General features: G+C 54.5%; 3 protein-coding genes across 3 annotated transcripts in view; 1 reads left to right on the forward strand and 2 right to left on the reverse strand.

The window, feature by feature from the left end:
• SCAI (suppressor of cancer cell invasion) overlaps positions 1–21058 on the reverse strand; it is an 82222-nt gene that overhangs the window by 45725 nt on the left and 15439 nt on the right. The window lies entirely within an intron of this gene.
• On the reverse strand, positions 1007–8485 carry OLFML2A (olfactomedin like 2A). The gene is made up of 8 exons (XM_064676534.1): positions 8361–8485; positions 4382–4645; positions 4125–4232; positions 3845–4030; positions 3381–3642; positions 3040–3270; positions 2693–2878; positions 1007–2449 (listed from the first exon to the last, which is right to left on the reverse strand). The coding sequence occupies exons 1-8, from the start codon at positions 8424–8426 to the stop codon at positions 1848–1850; spliced, it is 1905 nt and encodes a 634-aa protein (XP_064532604.1). The 5' UTR covers positions 8427–8485; the 3' UTR covers positions 1007–1847.
• NR6A1 (nuclear receptor subfamily 6 group A member 1) overlaps positions 9255–21058 on the forward strand; it is a 76933-nt gene continuing 65129 nt past the window's right edge. The window contains exon 1 of the mRNA XM_064676537.1: positions 9255–9340. Coding sequence (XP_064532607.1) covers positions 9274–9340 — 67 coding nt within the window. The 5' untranslated portion in view covers positions 9255–9273. The remainder of the gene's footprint in view (positions 9341–21058) is intronic.

Genomic DNA, 21058 nt, shown 5'->3' on the forward strand with positions numbered 1-21058 from the left:
GGAGCCACGGCAGCCCCTGCGGAAGAACAACAAAGCCCTGGAATTAGAGATGTGCTGGGAGTTTACTTTACCACAAAAAAATGTCAGAAATCCGTATTGTTTGGACAGGGATTTGCTGGGGATCGCTAGATAAAAGCCTGGCAGGGACCCAGCCCGGGGGGAAAAGTCGGCCGGTTCCTTTCTGTGGCGAGGACTCGCGGCCAAGCGAGGGGAGCAGCGCAGCGCTGGTGCGGGGTTCGGGCCGAGGCAGGGCGGGGGCTGCTGGGGCCGCCGTGAGCCAGAGCAGCACCTGGGAGCAGCGTGGGTCCAGGGAAGGGGGTGCCAGGCTGCCCACGCCTGGCACCGGCTTCAGGTCTTTGCAGGGGAAAACATTTCCGCCTCCTGGGACACCGCCTGGCTCCGCGGCACCGAGAGCCGGGCGCAGCCCCACGGCCCCAGCCGTGCGGGGCTCGGCGGGGCCCAGGCGGGCTGCCCTCGCAGGCACGGACGGGGGCGGGAGGGCGCCGGGCGCGGGGGCTGCTCTCACCCCGAGCCCCCCGGCAGCTCCGCGCTTGCCAAGTTCTGCAGCAGCGCCGGGGCAGCTGCTCCCCCGTACCCACGCTCAGCTGCTCCGCTCTCCAGCAGCGGGGCTCGGCTCCCGGCGGCTCTCGGGCTGCAGCTCAGGCTGGGCGATGCCAAATCCCCTTTACCCCAGGACAGAGCAGCGTTTGCTGCCCCGGGTCTGGTCTGAGACCTGCCTGCCACTGTGCTGCCGTGGCATCGTGCCGGTGCTGCCGGGGGGATGTGGGGTGTCCCTCTGGGATCGGCGTGGGGAGCTGTGCCTGCCAGGAGTGCAGTGAACATGCCACATGTGACAGCAACCCCTGGGCACTCCTGGCCGTGGGACAGGACAGTGAGGGACAGGGATGGCGAGGGACAGGGACAGTGAGGGATGGGGCTGGCGAGCGCCTGCCCTGCCCGCTCCTCCCTGCCCAGCCTGAGGACAAACGATAGCACATGCAGCCGCTTTCACATGTTATGTTTTAATACCGTTCACGTCTAAAATGACCAAAACCAAGCCAAGCGCCCGCAGCCCCTTGTCCTGCCTCACCTGGAGAGCGAGAGGGCCACGGGCTCCCCTGCCCAGGGCTTGCTGCAGGCAGGTGTGCAGGCAGGTGTGCAGGCAGGTGTGCAGGCAGGACACCCCGGTGCTGCAGGCTGGCTCCTCTGCACCCGCTGCCCGAAGGGGCCTCATACAGCTCCAGTGAATGCGTTTAAATAACAAGCTAATGAGCGGCAAAAGCAAGGGCATCTTAACCACATTTCCTAAAATAGCAACCGGCACCTGTTGCTCATGCCTGGCAGCCAGGGGCCCTGCCCGCCTCGTGGGGCCGGGTGCAGGCCAGGGCACGGGGCTGTCGCCACTGGCAGCTGCGGTGCCGGCACGCGGGGTCCCGGTGGGTGTGCGGGGAGGGGGCTCGGCTGGGGGCAGTGCAGTGGGTGCTCAGTGCAGTGGTATGGGGTGGGTGCTGTCGTGGTGCCAGTGGTGCCGGAGGGACGTGGGGCTGGGCTTCTCTCTGTTCCCCAGGAAGGCGATGCCAGCCGAGCTGCCGTGGTCCCGGGGGCCACGTTGTCGTGGGGGTGTCTGCTGGGGGCTGTGCTCACATGCACTCCCTGCCCCGCAGTGCAGTGGGCACGGGGCAGCTGACAGGCACAGAGGATGGGGAGGGGGTTGGGGTGGAAGCCGGGCTGTCGCCACAGCCCTGGTCCAGCTGGGGTGGGGGTGCCAGGCCCAGGCTGCGTCAGGGTGCCCCAGCCAGGCACAGCAGAGGGTGGGTGCAGGAGGGCGGATGGGAACCCCCGGGCGCTCAGACCACGAAGTGGAGCCCGTATGTCATCTGATGGCCGTTGTCCCAGGCGTAGAGCACCTTCTCCTTAGGGTTGTAGTCGACCTGCGTGGTGAAGGAGTAGTGGTTGAGGAAGGGCAGTCGGAGCTCTGCCTCCGTGTTCGTGTGCGTGTCAAAGGCGTAGGAGATCTGCCCTTCCTTCTGGCTGTAGGTGTCTACAGCGTAGAGGATGCCGCAGATGATGAAGCAGTTCCCGTAGGTGTTGCGCTTCAGCCCCGTCTTCCAGGTGGTTTCCTTGCGCACCGAGAGGTCCCCGGGGTCGAGTCGGCTCAGCACGATCACCTCCTGCTGCGAGTAGTCGTAGTCCACAGAGGGGTAGATAACCCAGAGCCCGCTCTCATCCACAGCAAAGTCAATGTCTGAGTGGCCCCTCCACTTCCAGGGTGTTGTGTCCTCATACACCACGTCGTGGAGCAGCGCCCAGCCCGCCACGTACCGCTCCTTCAGGTCATACTTGATGATGTTCTTGGTGAAGGCACGGTTGTAGTAGAAGGCCCCCCGGTACACCACATGCCCGGTGCCAATCCAGTTGTAGGGCAGCTTGTAGAGGTTGCTCCAGCGGCCTGTGAGGGGGTGGGAGAGGCGCTGGGACCCGCTGCAGCACTGGGGTCCCATGCACAATGGCCCGAGTGTGCTGGCAGTGGCAGAGGACTTGTGTCCCCCTCACTGCCCTGTGGGTGCTCCCCAGTGCAGGTCCCCATGAGCTGCCCACCGCCCCAGGGCTGGCACAGCCAGTGTCACACGGCACTGGGCACTCACCCAGGAGGAGCTGAGGCCCCTGCACCCACTCGGCTGCTGACCCTCACCCTGCTTGAAGTTCTCGAGGCTCCTGAACTCCACCAGGCTGTTCCCATAGTAGTAGTTGGTGACATAGATACGGTCATCCTTGGCTGCCGGGTCCTTCATCCAGGCCCCCTCGTTGCGCCCGTAGCTGTGGTGCTCCATGGGAGGCTCCACCGACTCGATGGTGCCTTCGCACTCCACCTCCTTCACTGGGTACCGTGGAGGAGGAGAAGAAGGAGGGCTTATCCCTGCCCCAGGCAGCTGCCTCCTCCTCCTTCCCCATGGCATGGCTATTGCTGGCCTGGCCTGGCCACGGGCACTGGGACTGCCAGGCCGGGTGCCCTCTCCCAGCTGCCCCCCACTCACCCACCTCTGTTTGGTGTTTCGGGGTCCCCAGTGCTGTCATCCCCCTGCCCAAGGGGGCTGGGGGGGCTGCGGGTGGTGCTGCGGGGGGCCGGGGCAGTGCTGGGCACAGCCGTGGTGTTGGGCACGGTGGTCTCTGTCTGTGCAACAGCCTGGGCTGGGGTCCCCTCAGCTGGGGGGGCTGGGGGGCCCCTCTCCTCCTGCTGCTCCAGCACAGCTGGCCCCCTTGCAGGGCTCTCTGTGGGGGGACAAGCTGGGAGTCAGTGCATTTGCAGGGGCAGCCCCAGGCCCTCTGCCTCGGTGGGAGGGTGCTCCCATGCCCCCCCTGTGCCCCACGCCGGGACTCACCGCGGCTGCCGGCCGGCCCCTCCGCCGCTCCCGCCTGCCCCACCTTGTAGTATGTGATGCCTCGGACCACGGTCTGCTGGTGCGCCAGGGGCTTGGGCTTGGCTGTGGGCTGGGACCCTGCCCTGGCCTTGGTGTTCTCCTTTTTGGGCTTCTCAGGCTTCAGTGGCTTCTCCTTGGGCGCTCGGGGGGCCGCCTTGTCCCCCAGTGCCTTGCGGGTGCTGGGGTACCGCCCCGCCTCCTTCTCTCGGCCGCCTGCCGTGTCCTGGGGGGCACAGCCTGTCAGACCCCCTCCCCTCCCATCCCTCCACTTCCCTGCTGCCACCGAGCCAGGCAGTGGGCACAGGCACCAGCCCCTGGCTGCCAGGGGTGCACCTCTCACAAGCCTGGGGGAGCTCAGCTCTGCCTGGCAGCACCGGCTGTGCCTGTGCAGGGCCGGGCCCTGGGGTACCTGTGGCTCGGGGTACCTGTGCCTTGCTCTCGGGGACAGCAGCCGCGTCCTTCTGCAGCAGCTGGTAACCCAGGTTGGAGATCTCCTTCTTGATGCTGAGCATGATGTCGGAGTAGTTCTCGTAGCGTTTCATCTGGTTGGTGAGGTGCAGGACACTCTCCTTCATAAAGTCGTTCTCCCTGCTCAGGTTAGTCTTGATGGTCTGCAGGAGAGGAGAGGCTGGAACCACGGCACCCCCAGAAAGTCCTGAGCAGTTCAGCAGGGAGCACTGCAGGGATGGTGCTGCCAGAGCTCACCTCCTCCAGTGTGTTCATCTGGGCCACCACCTTGCTGATGTAGGAGTGCACCTTCATCAGGTCCATGCTGTACAGCGTTCCCTCCAGCAGGTCCACCATGGACTGCAGCTGCAGAGGAAGAGCAGGGATGGGCCACAGGGCAGGGCTGAGACATGGGGCAGGAGCACAGTGTGGGGGTGAGGCACAGGGCACAGGAGTGGGCACAGGGCAGGGCTGTGCAGTGCGTCTGGCCCCCAGTCCCACCATGCCTCAGGTACCTTGAAGAGCTCAGGCGCCTGCTTCTTCAGCTTCTCCATCTTCCACTCGTTCTCACAGGGGTTCAGCGAGGAGGGGGGCGCAGTGCAGGAGCACTTGCAGTCGGCCCCCGAGCTCACCGTCTCCACCGTGTAGAAATCCTCCACGCGCGCGCTGCCGTTCCTGACGCGGCTGCAGGCGTCCTTGCTCAGCGGCCGCAGGATGCACTTGCAGCGGCAGTCGGAGCCCTCCGAGGTCATCCTGACCTGGTCCGTGTCACCCAGCACCTGTGGGACTCGTGGTGAGCCTGGTGTCCCACCAGGGCACCGCTGACCCCAGCAAGCCATCACAGCCCTCCTCCTCTCTTTTGCCTGCCCAGAGTTCTCCCACCACCCCAGGGGCTCCTGGTCGTGCCCCAGTGAGCATGGGGCAGAGTCTGGCCCAGAGCACGGTGTCTCGCCGCTCTGCACCCGGGCTGACAGTGACAAAGCCCAGGCGGCTGCTTGTCCCTATGGCCACCAGAGCGTTTTGTGGGCCAGGCAATCCAGGCCCACTTCTGTGGCTGTTTCCCAGCCTCCAGCAAGATCCGAGTGAGCAGGGACGGTGGTAAGACCCAGCAGTGCCTCTGTGCCCCCACGCCCACGGCCTCCAGCCCACACAGGGTTCCTTGTTCATGGTGACATTGCAGCCACCTCAGGGTGAGCTCGGCCCCTCCAGACTCCGGCAATGGCCCCAGGCACATGCTCAAGGACTCTGTTGTTTCCACACATGGCCCTGACTCACGCTATGAGCCAGGGTGCTTCTCAGCCGGTTTAGCCCAGTTCTCCCCTAGTCCTGCTGTGCTCAGGAACAAGGGAGCCGAGCCCCCCGAGCCCCCCACCACTGGCTGTGCACCCTGTGGGATGCCTGGGCTGGCAGGAGCTGTGCTGGGTGCCCCTGTGCAGGGATGCGCCTGCTCCAAGCACCCGGGAGGGTGGGACAACAGCGACAGGCAGTGCAGTGACCCTGGAGGGACAGGGCTCTGCCCACAGGGACTCTGACTCATCCTGGGAAACAGAATGGTGGCAGAGCTGGGAAACAAGTTGAGCTCTGGCTCCCGGTCTTCCCCAGACCACAGCGGAGCACAGTGCGGCGTGGGAAAGGGCAGAGGCCCACGGGGTCCATGTCCTGCCTGCAGGCAGCACCCATGGCCACACAGGCACCCTCCCTTCAGAGCCCGACTGGGATGACAGGCTGGTGGCACCGGGGCAGCAGCTCTCCCTGAGCACTGCCCGTGCAGCACAGACCCCAGGCTCCCCATAGCCCACATGGGCCAGGGGCTTCCTTCTCTTCCTGAAGGGCTGCAAAACCTCACGCATTTTGCATTTCAAAAAACCCTCTTTCATTCAAAGGGAAACCAGGTCCTGCTGGCTGAAGGAAAACACTGGGGGGGGGCAAAGGGCTGTAAATTGAGGAGGATCTAATCAAGCTCTCAGCAGGGAGCAGGGCAGGGACCCCCTCCCCAAACACCAAGTCGATAGGCTCACACCTCTCCGGGCCCCCTGACCTCCCCATGGCCATGCTGGCGCTTGTGCAAACAGGCAGGAGGATTCACAGCCCGGCCACAAGCTGCCGGCCCCTCCTCACAGAGCCGGGCAGCTCCCCAGGCCTGAGCTGGGCAGCTGTGCCGGCCATGAGCAGTGTCTGTCCAGGACACAGAGCTGCACGAGGTCCTGGTGTGCACACACATCCCTGTGGGAACCCCACTCAAGGTCCCAGGGTGCCTCATGGGAGTCCCACCTCAATTCCTAGCCAGGGTCCCCTATTCCCACCAACACCCAAGCACCAGTGAAGGTTCCACCACCGCAGCACAGCCCCACACCCAGGCACACACTGCAATCCCACCCACCCTCAGCACCTTCTGCAGGGCAGGGCTGCAGCTGCCTGGGCTGGCAGCTCTTTCCCAAAGGAGCAGGTGACTGTGGGCTGTGGGTCCCCTCCCACGGCCCTGGCACGCTGTGGTGGGAGGCACGAGTGGCACACAGGCCCTGCATGTCCCACTGGGGTGAGGCACAAACAGGCGGGTGCCCAGAGCAACAAACGTGCCCGGAGCAGCCACAGCAGCTGTGACACTGCACGGTGAGGGGGTGTCCGGCACACAGAGCCTCCCCCATGGCACGAAGGGCCAAGCCCTTCCCAGGGACCCCCCAGTTCCAGCCCTGTGTGTGCCTCACTGCTCCACAGCCGGGGCAGCCGCCCGCCTTCACGTGGGGCCGTAACACTAAACCTTGTTCTGCCTTTTACCAGCTCCTTAAACAGGAACCACATGTTCTATTTATACAGAAAAACTCATAAACAAGGAAATATTAAAAACCAGGCTCTGACGTGGGGAGCCTCTGCAAGGGTCACCTGCCGTGGGTGCCCTCTGTCAGCCTGTGCCTGGCTGTGCCCAGCTTGGCAGGGCACAGCCCACACCTGCCATACACATGAACACTGGACAGGTGGGTCTGGATGTGGAGGCACAAGGCAGCCTGTGCTGCACTGCCTGCTCCGGGTGGGAATCCAACGGCTCCCTGAGAAACCCGTGTGAGGGCTGCTACAGCCCCACGGGGGCTCTGGTGGTTCTTTCCCTGGATCCCCCCGCTCACTGCAGACCCCAGCCCAGGCTGCAGGAGGTGGGTGCCGCCCATCCTCTGGAGTGGGTCCCAGATCCACAGGGGCTGGACAGCCATGGCTGGTGTGGGAGAGTGTCCCTGCACTTTGCTGAGGGTTTCCACACTCCCAGCTTTACGAGCTGGGTAATTTTCCCAGTTTCTGAAACCTCCTGCAAGAGCATCGATGTGAGCACTAAGTTTGTGACATTATTTGGAGAAAGCAGGACCTTTGACAATGACCCTTGGCCAGCTTTTAAGCTCTCCTTTGGCTGCTGCCAGAGGACTCGTCTGGGAGGAAAACACGCTGTGTTGATAAGCTGCTGCGCCGCACGCCTCTGGCACAGCTGCTGGAAGGCATGTCCCCGTCATGGGAGGGAAACCATGTCACCCTCCTCTTCCTCCTCCTCCCAGGCTTGGCACAAGGTGTCAAACACATCCTGCAGCCGAGGCAGAGCGGTGCTGGCAGGGCTGGGCCGTGGCTGATGGCAGCCAGGCCCTGGGCTGGCACTGCTCGGGCGTCCCGTGTTGGTCACGGGGACATGGCCATGCCAAGCACTTGTGTGGCACACACATGCCCACTGAAGGGATCTCATCCAACGGCAAGAGTGGAGAAAACACCTCCGAGCACAGCAGGCAGCACCTGCGGGGAGGGAGGCGTGGAGGAGGCGACAGCACCCTGTGGGTCCGTGGGCTGCAGATCCCAGAGTCCTTCGGGCAGCATCAACCCTGGCACCCCGCCGGGAACCCAGTGCAGGGCATTCCAGGCTTTGGATATCTGTTCCCAGCCAAGTGCTGCTGACAACAGCTGTGCTATCGTCCTATTCCACCAAATGTCTTGGAAAATTCTGTATTTTTAACATTTTGGTGACCCTGGCAGTAGCTGCGCCCAGCACCATCCCTCTGGGCTGGATCCCGGTGTCCCTGCTCCGGCCCCCGAGGCCACTGACCCCGCTGGAGACAGGTTCCAGCTGGAAACGAGGGCTCCTGAATCCACGGGAGAGGCTGGCTCCCCCCGCTTCCCGCTCCCGCGCCTCACCCCCGCGGGGGAAGGCTTGTCCGGGCTATTCTCTCTGGCACGGAGTCGCTCATTGCAGCGCCCATCGCCGCAGCGCCGGGGCTTGGGCACCTCCCAACCCCGCGAGCGCGCCCCCCGCCCGGGCCATGCCCCGCGCCGAACCCGCACCGCGAGGGGAGCACCGGCACCGCACCCGGCCCCTCCCGGGACCCCCCGACCCGCCGGGCACCGCCGGGGACACCGGACCTGCCCCCGTCCGCTCCCAGCACCGCCGGGCAGGGCGGCCGGGACCCCCTGGCCGTGGTCGCCATCCCGGTCCCGACCCCCGTGGGTGCCGGTGCGGTCCGTCCTTACCGTGGCGGTGCCGCGCGCCGCGGCCAGCGCGGGGAGCAGGAGCGCGGGGAGCAGCAGCGCCCGCATGGCGAGAGCGGCGGCGACCGCCCGCACCGAGCGCCCGCTCCGCCCGGCCCGGCCCGGCCCGGCGGCGGGGAGGAGCCGCCCGTCCCGCCCGCCCGTCCGTCCCGCCCCGTCCCGGCGGCGGCACCGGCCCCAGCAGCGGCGCCGCGGCGGCGAGGGCGGTGCGTCCCCCCCGGGCGGAGCCGGCCGTGCCCGCCCCGGGACCGCCCGGGCTCTCATGTACCGGGGTGCCCGGTGCTCCCGGGCGAGCCGGGCCGGACCCTCGCTGGAGCTGCCCGGTTACCCCTTTCCCCGGTGCCTAGTGCCGGTGCCCGGTTTCCCCTCTCCTCATGCCGGGTGCCCGTTTCCCCTCTCGCGGTGGCCGATGCCCCATTTCCCCTCTCCCAGTGCCGGTTCCCCTCTCCCCGTGCCCGGTGCCTGGTTTCCTCTCTCGCAGTGCCGGTGCCGGTTTCCCCTCTCCCCGTGCCCGGTGCTGGTTTCCCCTCTCTCGGTGCCCCGTGCCCGGTTTCCCCTCTCCCCGTGCCCGGTTTCCCCTCTCCCCGTGCCCGGTGCCGCGGGCAGTGCTCGGGGCTCGGCCGGCGGGTGCCCCCTGGCGCCGCGCCGGTCCCGGTGCAGGGTCGCGGGGGGGCCGGGGCTCGGAGCCCGGGGCGGGGCCGGGCTCCCCGCGGGCGGCGCTCGGACTACGGCTCCCGTGGTGCCGCGGGGGGGCGGAGCGGGGCGGGCCGGCCCGGCCGAGCGCGGCGCGGCCCTGGCTGTCAGCAGCGCCCGGGCGGCCATGGGGCAGCGCGGCCGCCGGGGCCGCTGAGACCCGCCGCGCCCCGGCCCGGCCCGGCGCGGCCCCGGCGCCGCCATGGAGCTGGAGCCGCCCGCCGAGCTGCCGGAGCCCCGCGCCGCCAGCAAGGGGCCGCCCCGCACCGGTGAGTGGAGCGCGGGGGCTCGGGCGGGCCGGGGCGGGGGCGGCGGGGCCGGGGCTGAGCTGCACGAGGGGGTGCCGGAGGTCGGGGCGTCCCGGCGGCCGCAACTTTCCGCGGCCGCGGGGCACAACAAAGGGCCGCTGCCCGCCCTGCCCCGCTGCCCCCGCGGGCCGGGCCGGCGGGACCCGCTCGGGGCGCTGCGGGGCGGGCGCGGGGCACGCGGGGCTCGGGTCCCCTCGGACGCTGCTGCGAATTTAACTCGCTTCGCAAAAATCGCGTTTTCCCCCTCCGAACGCGCGGTGCCGCGGGGTGTGCGGGGCGCGGGGCCGCTGCCCGGTCGCTCCGGGCGGGTGTCCCGGTCCAGCCCGCGCGCTGTCCCGGTCCAGCCCCCGGGGGTGTTTCCCTCGCCCCTGTGAGCCGGTCCCGGCCCGGGGTTTATAGGCACCATTTGGGACCCTTTTACACTTCCCTTATGCAGATGCCGCATCTGCACTTGAATGTCCCTGCCAATTTTTATGGTTTACAATTGCATTTTACCATCTTAAGGTACTCGGGTTCTCTACAAAGGGTTTGCTCAGACAAAAGAGGCTTTTTATCAGGCAGCATCCTCGGTTTGAGATACAGGCGGTACCAAAACACACGCAGTGCGGGAACTGCAGAAACGGGCATTTCTGTAACCACCCTGATGTGTAATTCTGAGTTGTGTCCCTGGAAACACTTTATTCCTCCTCGCTTAATTAGATGTCCACTTGGATGAAAGACACTTAATACCCTTAGATACTTTAATAACGCTTTTAATACTTTAATACATCCTTAATACTTTTTGAACTTTGTGGCTTAATTTGTGAAATGTTGTTGCTTTGGTGTCCCTAAGAGTCCAACGATATTAATACTTTGTCTGCATTTGCTATTTTTCTCGGTGGGATTTTGGGGGAATCTCTTTTGATTAATCAGATTAGTTCTAAGAGTTCCTTGCATGTCTCGTGTAGCTGTTTCATGTGACAGACGTACCTGTGGCTGCAGTTAGTCTTTTGAATGGATAATGTGACAACCTTTTACTACTTTGCCTTCAAAAATGTGAAATACTGGCGCAGTGTTGAGACACTGCTTGACCTTCAGTCTTTCTAAAGCCTTGGGCGGCCAGGGGAGGAGCAGAAAAGACTGGGTTGTTAATTCATGGGCTTATAAAATACCTGCAAATGGTAATGACAAATGAAGATTCTTAACATTTCCTCTTTCTAAGGAAAATTACTGGCACTTCTGATACCTCTAGCATCTTAGTGAAAGCAGTTAAAATTGTACGATGCAAACACAGGTACACAGGACAGAGATGTAAAAGTCGGGTTGTATTCTTGGTGGCTATGTTAAAATCATTAATGAACTTAAGCTCTGCACGTGGCTTCTGTGTTAACCCAGAGTAAACTGCTGCAAGTTTATTGGTGTCTTCAGTGAGAGAAGCCTCGGGATAACTTTCAAATGACGTGGGTTTATTTCAGCAGTTACGGGCAATTGCAGCCTCGTTATTTGAGGGGGCACTTGACGTTCTCAGAATATGAGATGATGATTTTTCCCTTGCCAATTTGAGTACCTCCCCTTCCATGTAAGAAACATATTTTGTCATTGAGCAAATTGATGGCAACGAGCAAAACCAATTTTTTTTAAAGTAATTACATTAAGGTGTTCATTTTTCCTGCAGTAGTAGCAATTATTTCTCAACAGGGTCTCATTTAAGAGCAGATTCCCTATAGCTTCAGTTGGCACGTTTTTCCTCTGTGAGTGAAACGTGATGGCTTTTACACAGTTTTAGTTATTTTTTGTTTTAGCTAAAATAGGGATAAGGCAGGTTATCTAGAATAAGGTAACTTTAGATACTTTGTTGTGTAGTGTGGTCACAGAAGACAGATTTATCAGGAAACAACTTGAATTTTGTGTTCCTTTAAAATTATCAGAGTTTCAGATAGGCAGATTACTGATCTGGATGAACTTCATACCAGAGAGAAAAGGAAGGTTGTCAGAGCACAAAGAATGTAAGGTTTTCAAAGAAAAATCCCTTTGCCTGCATCCCTTCCGTTTTCCACAGCGCTCCCAAACTTCACTGACATTTTTAGTGGTTCTTTAGGCTTGGTTGCTTTGCATCTGATGAGATAAGCCTTTGCTTAACAAAGACTATTTCATTGATATAGTTGGGTCTTGCTATAAACATTTCTTTGAAGATTTAGGAAGAAAAACAAATGGAGTTGTCGGATGGCAATGCTGCTGAAGTCAAATGTCTCTGAATAAACAAGAAGCTACAGTGTTATTTCAGCTCAGCGTTAGCTTGTTGAATGTGGATAGCCCTTGCTATTGTAAATAATAATAATGGAAAATAATAAATTGAATTCTGAACTCAGGTCTGTGATGGGAAATGAAAGACTTGTGGTTTAGGAAGAACTTAATTCCTTTGTTTGATTTGATGGTAAGATGGAAAAATACCTCTTGGTGTAAAGTTGGAATTTGGTATTGATGTCTTCTGTAGATCATTAATCAGGAAGATGGGTTTATGCATGCCTTTTTGTGCTGAGCCCAGGACTGCTGGATGCTGAGCAGATGCAGTGTGTGATGTGACACTGCAGCAACAGGATTTTTTCCCTGCTTTGCTATAAAACAGTATAAAGATGCTGTGTTACAGAAAATGAGGGAACTTTCTCATCTAGGAGGCTATTTGGTGATTGCTGGGAAGCAATAGCTGTCTTTCTGCCCTGCCTCTGGCAAATCCTTTGTGGTATCTCTTTTTTTGGTGGGGAAAATGTGCCAGTGGTTTTATTGAATTACCGTTCAGCTCCTATGTGGTCGAGCTTTGAACAGATGCATTTACCCCAGCATTCTGTGAGAATGGGAGCACAGTTTATCCTGTTGATAAACTGCCTATTTAAATAAAGCCTTCAGCAGTGTAATCTGGTAATTCTAATTAAGTCATTTACATAGAGAATTGGCCCAGGGTTTCATCAGATGGCTGCTGGGGAGCTGAAATGCATTCTTCCCCTCCAGCTGTATTAAACCAGCCTTTTGATCCTGTCCTTTTTTTAGCCTTTAAGCCAGAGTGGTTATCACTGTGCAGAGTTAATTGAGAAAGGGAAGTTGGGGGACAAGGGGACCCTTCGAGGTTTAGCTTTGGTCTTAATTATTACAGTTCTAATTACATAATTAGAAGACTTACAGATTTTATATGTTGATAAAAATGATTCTGTACAGGTTTTGTTAGAAAGAGGAAATGCACCACAGAGAGGCTTCAGTGAAGTTCTTTATTGGTAAATGATTGCCCATAACTTATCTTGAAAGCAGTATATGCCTGGAGTATCTGAGTTCTCCTCCAGTGCTTCGATAAGGAGGTTTCATTTGCTCAGGGTGGACCCCACGTCCTTCAGAGAGCACAAGTTACATCTCTGCCTCCCGTTGCTTAACCATCCCAGCTATGGGCTTGTAGGGGTGGTGAAATTTAAACTTAGAGAAATGTCTGGTCAGTGTGAAAGATTAATTGTTTTTAAACCCATTTTCCCTTCATGAACACATCAGGAAAAAAAAAAAAAAAAACAGGAAAAATTTATCATGGCTCTCGTGCCAAGCTGACTGCAAACTGCTGTGATGTCCTTGTCTGGAAATACCTCTCAGCTGAAACGTGATAGAAACCTTAAATAGTTTTTATGGAAACATAATCTGGAACTGTGAAGACCTGGGGACTAAATCTCAAAATTCTCTTGTTGGGTAAAACCCCCCAGCTCTGAGAAGCCCAGGGTTTACCTGTGGGAATTGCTTTGGAGCCCTCAGATCCTGAAGCCAAGTGATTAAATGATGGCTGTTGTGGCTGTAGTAAAAATCTGTAAAAGAACTTTGAGTCTCTGAAAGTTCTGCCAAACACCATCTTGTCCTCCAAAAATCTCTTCATTCACTCTTACAGCTGTAGTTCTATGTTTTTTGGCAATACTTAGAAGGAATTATTCCTAAGTATATCGTTGCTTCAGATGTCCTGTGTGTGCTCTTTGCCAGGAGACTCCACATCCTCTGCCTGTTTTATCAACAGCAGTAAGGAAATGCCCTTTCTGTGGGTCACAAGCAAATTTTTTTACCTGCAAATTTACCTTACTTGTGGTGTTTTACAAAATTGAAGGAAACTGAGGAAAGATGCCAGTGTTGGGTACCAGTTTGCTGCTGCCAGTTTGCAGTAGCAAGCTCAGGGTGTGGCTGCTCATTGCCTCCTGTTTTGCTGCCTTGTGAAGCTTTTCTTTGCCCAGTGCTGTTCTCCTGCTTACCTGGTACGTGCTGATTGAGTCCATCACCTTAACACTTGAGTTGACCTTTAGTATTTCACTGGGATTTACACGGGGCCTCTGCTCAGTGAACTGTCCCTATCACAGGGTGATATCCATAAAAATGACACTTCCTAGTCTTGAAAAAAATCCCCAGGCCCATTGGAGACATGTGAAAAGGACACCCAGCAGGAAGAGAGGCCCATGGCCTGAAATATTCATCAATCATTTTCCTGGCACCAGGAAACCAATCAACTCTTCTAAGGGGGAGAGCGTAATCAATCACACAATGTGGGAAACAGGCACTGCCAGAAATGTCCCCTCCTGCACAGAAGGAAAGGGTTGTGTTCGTCCTTACTCACAAGTGGGAACTTTCCTCAGTGGAAAGGACTCGTCCTCTGGAAGAGGCAAACTGGGCAGACAACAGCTCACGTTGTATCAGCAGCTCCAGCCTGCACTGAAGATTTTGTTCCCAGTAATGCTGAGCTGGTTTGTTTTGAGATACTTTTTCTTTACCTTTCTGTAGCTGGCAGGTGAAGGGTTTGTTTCCTGTTCCCAAACCTCTCTGTTCTGATGTGGCAGGTCCAGCTGCAGCATGTTTTTATCTAGAGGATCAGAATTTTAAAATTTTACTTTTTCTTCATGAAACAACATAAGTTGGAAACAGCTTCTCTTGCAAACTGGTGCTGGGAAAGAATTGCACCTCTGGGTGTTTGGCCTCTTTTTTCATCTTTGATTTATGCTAACAAATATATGTATAGATACATATATATATATATATAGATATATAGGTTACCCAATAATAAGTAAACAGTAGTTGTCAATATCTGTGGAATATTTTATTGTAGCATGTGGACAGGGGTTATTTGAATTCAAATAATAATCTGAAATTCAAATACATTGAAATTAAAATAATTTGAATTCAAATAAGAAATACTAGAAAATAATCTAGCAAGATTCTATAAATTGGAACAAGAGAGTTGTTTGTAGCTTTGTTTTTTTCTGGGGAAACCTCTACAGATATTGCTGCGTAAGAAATGCCACAATTATGGCAAAATAAATGGCAGTGCCACAGCCTTTCTCATCTTGTTTAGTCCACGAGGCAGCAGATCACACTGGGGTGATTTTTTCTGAGATGTTTCAGGTGTGGCTGGGTGGGGGTGCAGGGGGTGCTGGGTCACCAGCCCTACCCACCACTGCCCAAGCAGAACGTGGCCATCTGTGGAGCACCAGTGGGGAGCAGCTTGAAAAGAAAGAATAGATTTCCCTTAGCAATGTATGTAACAATTATTTTGGAATTGTAAAACTTGTAATCATACGTCTTAAAACCCGAGATTAAAAGAGGCAACATTTGTGTTTGCTGCCTTTTTGTGAAAATCAGCAAAACATGAAGTCCTGTATTATTTTTTTAAGTTAGATTAAATGTGAATTAAGATTTCAGATTGCTCTTCAGAGCAGCAGTATATACTAAATTCAATCCAGATTGAATTTCCCCTTGAAAAGATTAGGAGCCTCCTCTTTAAAAATGCAGATATTTCTCCTGTATTTAAGGTGATTTCCCAGTATAAGTGGAGACAAATATCCACAAATATCCAAGTGCTAGGAATGGTGCTTCTGTCCTGATGAACATTTTCTGTCAAACAGTTTCTGATGTGCTTTTTAAGACGCTTAGATGTGTTACCAGAATTAAAAGCTACTACGAGATGTGGTGTCCTGCAAAATGAGATTATAGCAGTAGGCAGATGTGGCTGGAATGAGCCCCGAAGAGAAAGGGAAGTGTTTCTGGAATTGCAAGCAGCAGGAGCTAATACGGTTTGCAAACATGGGAGACAGGAGGCAGAGAGGTAGGTGGGGAGAAAGAATCCAATTTCCCTTGATTCCTGCCCGTTTGTAATCCCTGTCCCTGGGAGGCCCAATGCTTAATGTAAGTAAGCCTTTCACTCCAACAAAACCCAGGATCCTGGTGTTGGTGGGGCTGAGGGAAGTGCTGGGTGAGGCTGTGGGTCTCTGGATTTCACGAGCAGGACACTGGAACCAATAATGTAACGAAACCTGGAGCCTGAAGGACTGGTCAGGTATTGCAGCCATTGGCATGAGCCACAACCACTTCCAGGTGGCCTGTGGGAAATGAAGACCTCACAAAAATGGGAGAGTAACACCCACCACTGTTCCCACACTGACACTCTGAGTGCTCACCTTGTGCCTTGGTCCTTGTACGACGTGCAGGAAGAGCCGTGGCTCTGGGGATTGATTTATTTCAGAGGATTTCATATTCTAACACGTCCCTCCCGTGTGCTGAACCACAGGACTCGCAGGTTTAAATCCCAAATGCCAGCAGTAGGTTTGATGTGACAGTGAGCATGTGCTGCCACTGCCCATCCTGTGCCATGGCTGAACATGGCAGGAGCACATTGCACCAGGCAGCTGGGAAGCTTTTCCCTCTAGTGCTGATTTAATGTTAATTATACAGCCAGTGGTTGATTTGGATGATGCAGTGCTTCTGTGTACATGTGGTAACAATGAGGAAGCTTGTTCCAATGTGTAGTGCTTGTACCTATTTTTCATATGCAAGGCTTCTGTCGTGATCCTCAGAGCACAGTTCACTCCCTAAGTACTGCCCAGCCTCCTGATCCCAGGGCTGGTGCAGCCAGCCAGGTCCTGGCAGAGTGCAGCTCAAGTCCATTACAGTCAGGAGCTGTAATATTAGCTCCACTAATTAAAATTGGGAGATAAATGCTGTGAAATTAATTAACCTCGAGGTTAGGGCAAACAGCTGCTTTCAGACTGCTCACATGTCGGTGCTTCTCCAGGATCCCAGGGAGTCAGTGCCATTCCTGCACTGGCTGCTGGATCAAACGGGCACGTTACCTGTGCTGTGGGGAAAAGGTCCAGTCACAGGGGTGTTTCCAGTCTGGTGCACTGGTTGGGGTTTGGAACAACTCGCCCCTGAGAACACTGAGTAATTTGCAACATGATTTCTGGCATATTCTGTATATCATAATGTGCTATTAACTATCAGTAGATGAATATTAATCTGGGTTGATATTAACTCTTAAAAAAATATCATCTCTTGTATAATATCAGACAATTCTGTTTTTTTAATGAAGGTATCTCTAGTGGACTCTAGATGGATTTTGCTACAGTAATATGCCTTGTGTTGGCCAACACTTTATCAGTGATCAAAAAGTCAATAAAGAATTTCCCCAGATTTACAGAATGATTATGCAATTGATCTTCCAGTATTGGAGTAGGCTGGGCTGCCTGGTGGGCAATATCCTGGTCAACCAAAACATACTCCAAGAAGTAGATGCAAAGAGAAGATGCAAAATTTTATGCCCAGGGACAAAGCCTGTGGGATAGGGCACTGCATGCTGAGAGGCATTGGATTTGAAACAGATGATCACTTTTATTTTAGGACATGCCTCGAGGCTCTTTTCATCATCATCGTTTTTCTAAAAAGCTTTGCTGCTTGACTGTGTATAAACTTTGCTCTTTTGGTAGCCTGAAAGTGTAAAATAAGATGAAAATGTGTATGATCCCCCTTTAGAGGAATGAGCTGCCCTGATGCACCTTGCTGTTACCGAGGGCTGGCACTTCCATCCACACCACCCCATTTTTCCCAGGAGCAGAGCCTGCTAAATCTCCCAGGGAAGCACCAGCTTTCCAGAAGGGCACACTGTGCTCTGCCTCAGAAAACACAGGCAGCTTCTGGAAACCCATCCCATCCCATATGGGGTAATGCTGATACCACAGCAACGTGCAGCTCCTTTCTGCTTTGATTTTTGTGCCTCAGGAGGCACGTCAGGAATCCTGTGACTTTTGATGGCATCAATAAATCAGATACCATGCTGACAGAATTTTACTGGAATGTAAACAGGCATTTAAAATAACAATGTCTGTAGAGTGTTTATTGAGGAACGCAGTGCAGGTTCATGGAACATTCAACTCTGTGTAGGTTTCCTTTCAGTTTTGTTGGTAAGCAGGAACTGGGATTGTTTTCTGTGTGAAGGAAAATGAGTAAAAATATTTATCACAATGACCTTACTTCCCACTTCTTTCTGCAAACAGTGTGTGTTTTCAGTGTCGAGGTAAGGCAAGCTCTACCCAATGTAGGGGAAAGGGGAGGAATGTCTCTGTATAGTAAAATTGAGCTGATAAGGGACAATGAATCACCTTTAACTCAGCTCTGCTCAGTAGTAGCTGCTCTGGGGAACTGCAGGCTGGTCATCCTTGTCTCATTCCTTCAGTGGGAAGGGTATGGAGCAAATCCTCCCAAAAGACCCTTCCAGGCACTTGAAGAATAGGAGGGTAATTGGGAACAGTCACTGTGGTTTTACCAAGGGAAGATCATACCTGACCAGCCTCATTCCTACTGCAGTGAAATGACTGGATCCATGAATGAGGAGACAGTAATTTTGGCACTAACTTTAGCTTTAGGCAAGGCTTTTGACACAGTCTCTGCCATATCATCCTTGTAGACAAACTGGGTGATAAACTGGGCTGTTTTGTTCAAAGGGTGGCAGACAAGGGTCCAAGCACTAACTGGTGGCCTGTTATGCTGTGGTTGTCCTTGGGAGTCAGTATTAGGGCCAATACTATTTAGCAATTTCATCAACCACGGGGATGATGGGATGGACACACTCGTCACACTTGCAGATGACACCACGATGAGGGCACAGCTGCTGTTCAGGAGGACCTTGATAACCTGAAGGAAAGGGTTGATTGAAACTTCAAAGTTAAACAGAGACAAACACCAAGTCCTGCATCTGGAATGCAATAACCCCATGGAATGGTACAGGCTGGGGAGCAGCTCGGCAGGGTGACCTGGGGTCCTGGAGAACCTCACAGTGAGTCAGGATGTGCTTGTGGTGGTGACAGCCCATCATGTGCTGGTCTGAGAGCCAGGAGGTTGAGAGGAGCACTGAGTGCCTCCTGTGGGATATGACAGTCACACCTGCAATACCCTGTGCCTGTGGAGGCTGTGCCATGACCTTCTGTCTGCAGCCCCACAAGCACAGCTGTGGGTTTGCCACGTGGATCCATGCCATTGGTCCCTGGCAGCTGCCTGGGCACGGGGGAAGATGTGACTCACTGGGTCAGCACGTTCTGCTCACTCTCACCTGGGGTCTCCCTGCAGTGCTCAGGGTACTGTGTTTGACCTGCTGTCCCTTCCTGTACGTGAGGTGACAGCCTTTGGGGAGGGGGTGCCAAACTCATCTTCAAAGTCCAATGCTGTGTCACAGGTTCAGGCTAAGTTCATTTCTGGGAGTAGCCCATATACCCCTTCAATTAGCATAACCAGGGACAAGGGCAGGCAAAGGTCAAGAGAAGTTCAAAATAGCATAACCTCTTTTTGCTGGGGTTCCCAAATGTTCCTGGTCCTGCGAAGCTCTCCAGGCTGGCCTTGCCAGTGTGTTTACCAGACCATTGTAAAAGTCAAAGAACAAGGCCTGGCTTGATACAAGAGAAGTTAGAAATCGAGTGGTTGAGAATAGGTAGCATTGTTGCTTAAAACAGGAGAAATAATTGATTTATGTTATGGTGGCCAATTAGGCTGTAAAGTGAAAAACTCTTAAAGAAACCCTGTGGCTTCAAGGGAGCTTTTTGCTCTGATTCCTACTCAGCAAATAGGGGTACCCCAATAAAGGTCATCAGCTCCATGAGCTGAATTATTAATTCCTTTCATGCCACTCAGGGCTTGTAAACAGTGTATAATACAGGAAAACAATTGGCACTGTTCACTGAGTGGGCAGAGGAGGGGTCAGGGGGTAAATACTTGTATTGGCAGCAGCTGCTCTTCATAGCTGAGCAGACTTTTGTCCTTTTCATCTTTTAGAGCAAACCAGTTTCAAAATCTTAGCTGGTTGTTAATCCATATCTCCTCTTCCTTAGCTGAATTGATTTTAGGAGTTTAATGTGTTGCATGTCATTATGAAGGTAAAAAGGGCTGGAGGGGAGGGAGTTATGGATAAGAGAGCAAAATCAGCATTGCCATGTTTCATAAAGAGCTGTTTGAATTCTTTTAATATTGAGAGAAATTTTTAAATGCTCCTATCCAAGGCCAGGTGTAGGATAATTAGTTGTGCTTTTGTACACTTACAAAAAAATCCAAGTGTGATTTTGAGATTAATACATTATAAATACCATCTGCCAGTAACACAGGAACAGAAGTGGAGGTGTTGCTACTCTTCGATCCCAGAGCTGTGCCATGTTCCGTGCCCCGGGTGTGGCATCACCAGGTTCCCAGCAGCACTGGGCAGGACACTGAGGGAATTCTGCCTTCCAACCTGGGCAGCCGGGCTGTGGTGACCGCGGTGTCCGCCTTGGTGAACATATTAGAAATAGTTAAAATACATAATTTCAAGCATGAACTGAAATTATCCTTCCCAAGCAGAGCTGGGAAATAGTCACACTTTGTTATTGGCAGCCTATAACATGAACAATCTAAAACTAAAGGACTTAAAAGAATTTGCACTGTCCTTCTCCAAACCCCGCTCAGAAAGCTCTCTTCAGAAGGCACATGCAATATTTAGTTGCTTTTTGAATGATACTTGATAAACTATTCCAGATGTTGGCAGGTGTAGCTTTCTCCCGAGTGACTGTTGCTCACACAATGGGTTCTCAGTGCCTGCCCTGTGCCATCTGTCCCCCGTGCTGGGCAGTGACCTCTGTGTGCCAGAGCAGCAGGTAACCCCTGAGTGACCATCTGCTGAGCTGGGCCTTCAACCTTTCTGAAAGCTGAGTTGTGCTCAGTGCTGAATCTGCACTGGCTAAATCTTGCCACTCACAGAAGATTAAAAGTAACTTTAAACTGTGCTTATTTGTTGGCTTAATTTGGCTGGACGTGAAAGCACATGTAGCTTCCAATAGGGAAGAGTACAAAACTCTTCCCAGGGATCTGAAATGGCTGTGCTGCATATAAAGAGTCCTTTTTAACTTATAAACACAGGTATAGTGTGTGAGCTGCTGGCTCCTTTGGAGGGTCAGCAATTCCCACATTAGAGAGACTAAGGTGGCAAATGGGAAGATGCAAAATCGTTTTTTCCTCTGAGCACACCACAGGCCTGTGCAGTGTCCTCTGGATTGTGCCTGTTGGAAGGTGCAGGCAGCATCACGTGCAGCTTTCTGAACACAGCGAGATGATAAATGAATGTGTGGATGTTCTAGGCAGTAAATGCCTTGGTAATTCACTGGGGAATAGGACAGGAACGACCCAGGGCATTGCTGAATAAATCTGTGGCTGTGTTTGTTGCTGCTCTGGGCTGTGGCTGGTGCTGTGAGCAGCTACTCCGAGGAGGCTCCTCGGTGAGGCGCTCGGAGAGGTGGGAAGGCACGGCAGGAGGATTAAGTCACTGTGGTGCTGTGTCTGCTCTCACGTTCTGTAAAAATGGTCTGCTGAAGTGTTTACATTTGTTTGTGGTTTGCCTAATTAGAGCAG

This window comes from Pseudopipra pipra, chromosome 20 (assembly GCF_036250125.1).
Source record: "Pseudopipra pipra isolate bDixPip1 chromosome 20, bDixPip1.hap1, whole genome shotgun sequence".
Classification (NCBI taxonomy): Eukaryota; Metazoa; Chordata; class Aves; order Passeriformes; family Pipridae; genus Pseudopipra; species Pseudopipra pipra.

What these genes read in the sequence shown, in the direction of transcription:
- OLFML2A (XM_064676534.1), bottom strand. Translation starts at nt 8,426, where the DNA reads ATGCGGGCGCTGCTGCTCCCCGCGCTCCTGCTCCCCGCGCTGGCCGCG. An exon ending in GGGGCCGGCCGGCAGCCGCG is followed by an intron (nt 3,271 to 3,380) that starts GTGAGTCCCGGC and finishes GTCCCCCCACAG; the next exon opens with AGAGCCCTGCAAGGGGGCCA. An exon ending in CCCCGAAACACCAAACAGAG is followed by an intron (nt 2,879 to 3,039) that starts GTGGGTGAGTGG and finishes CACGGTACCCAG; the next exon opens with TGAAGGAGGTGGAGTGCGAA.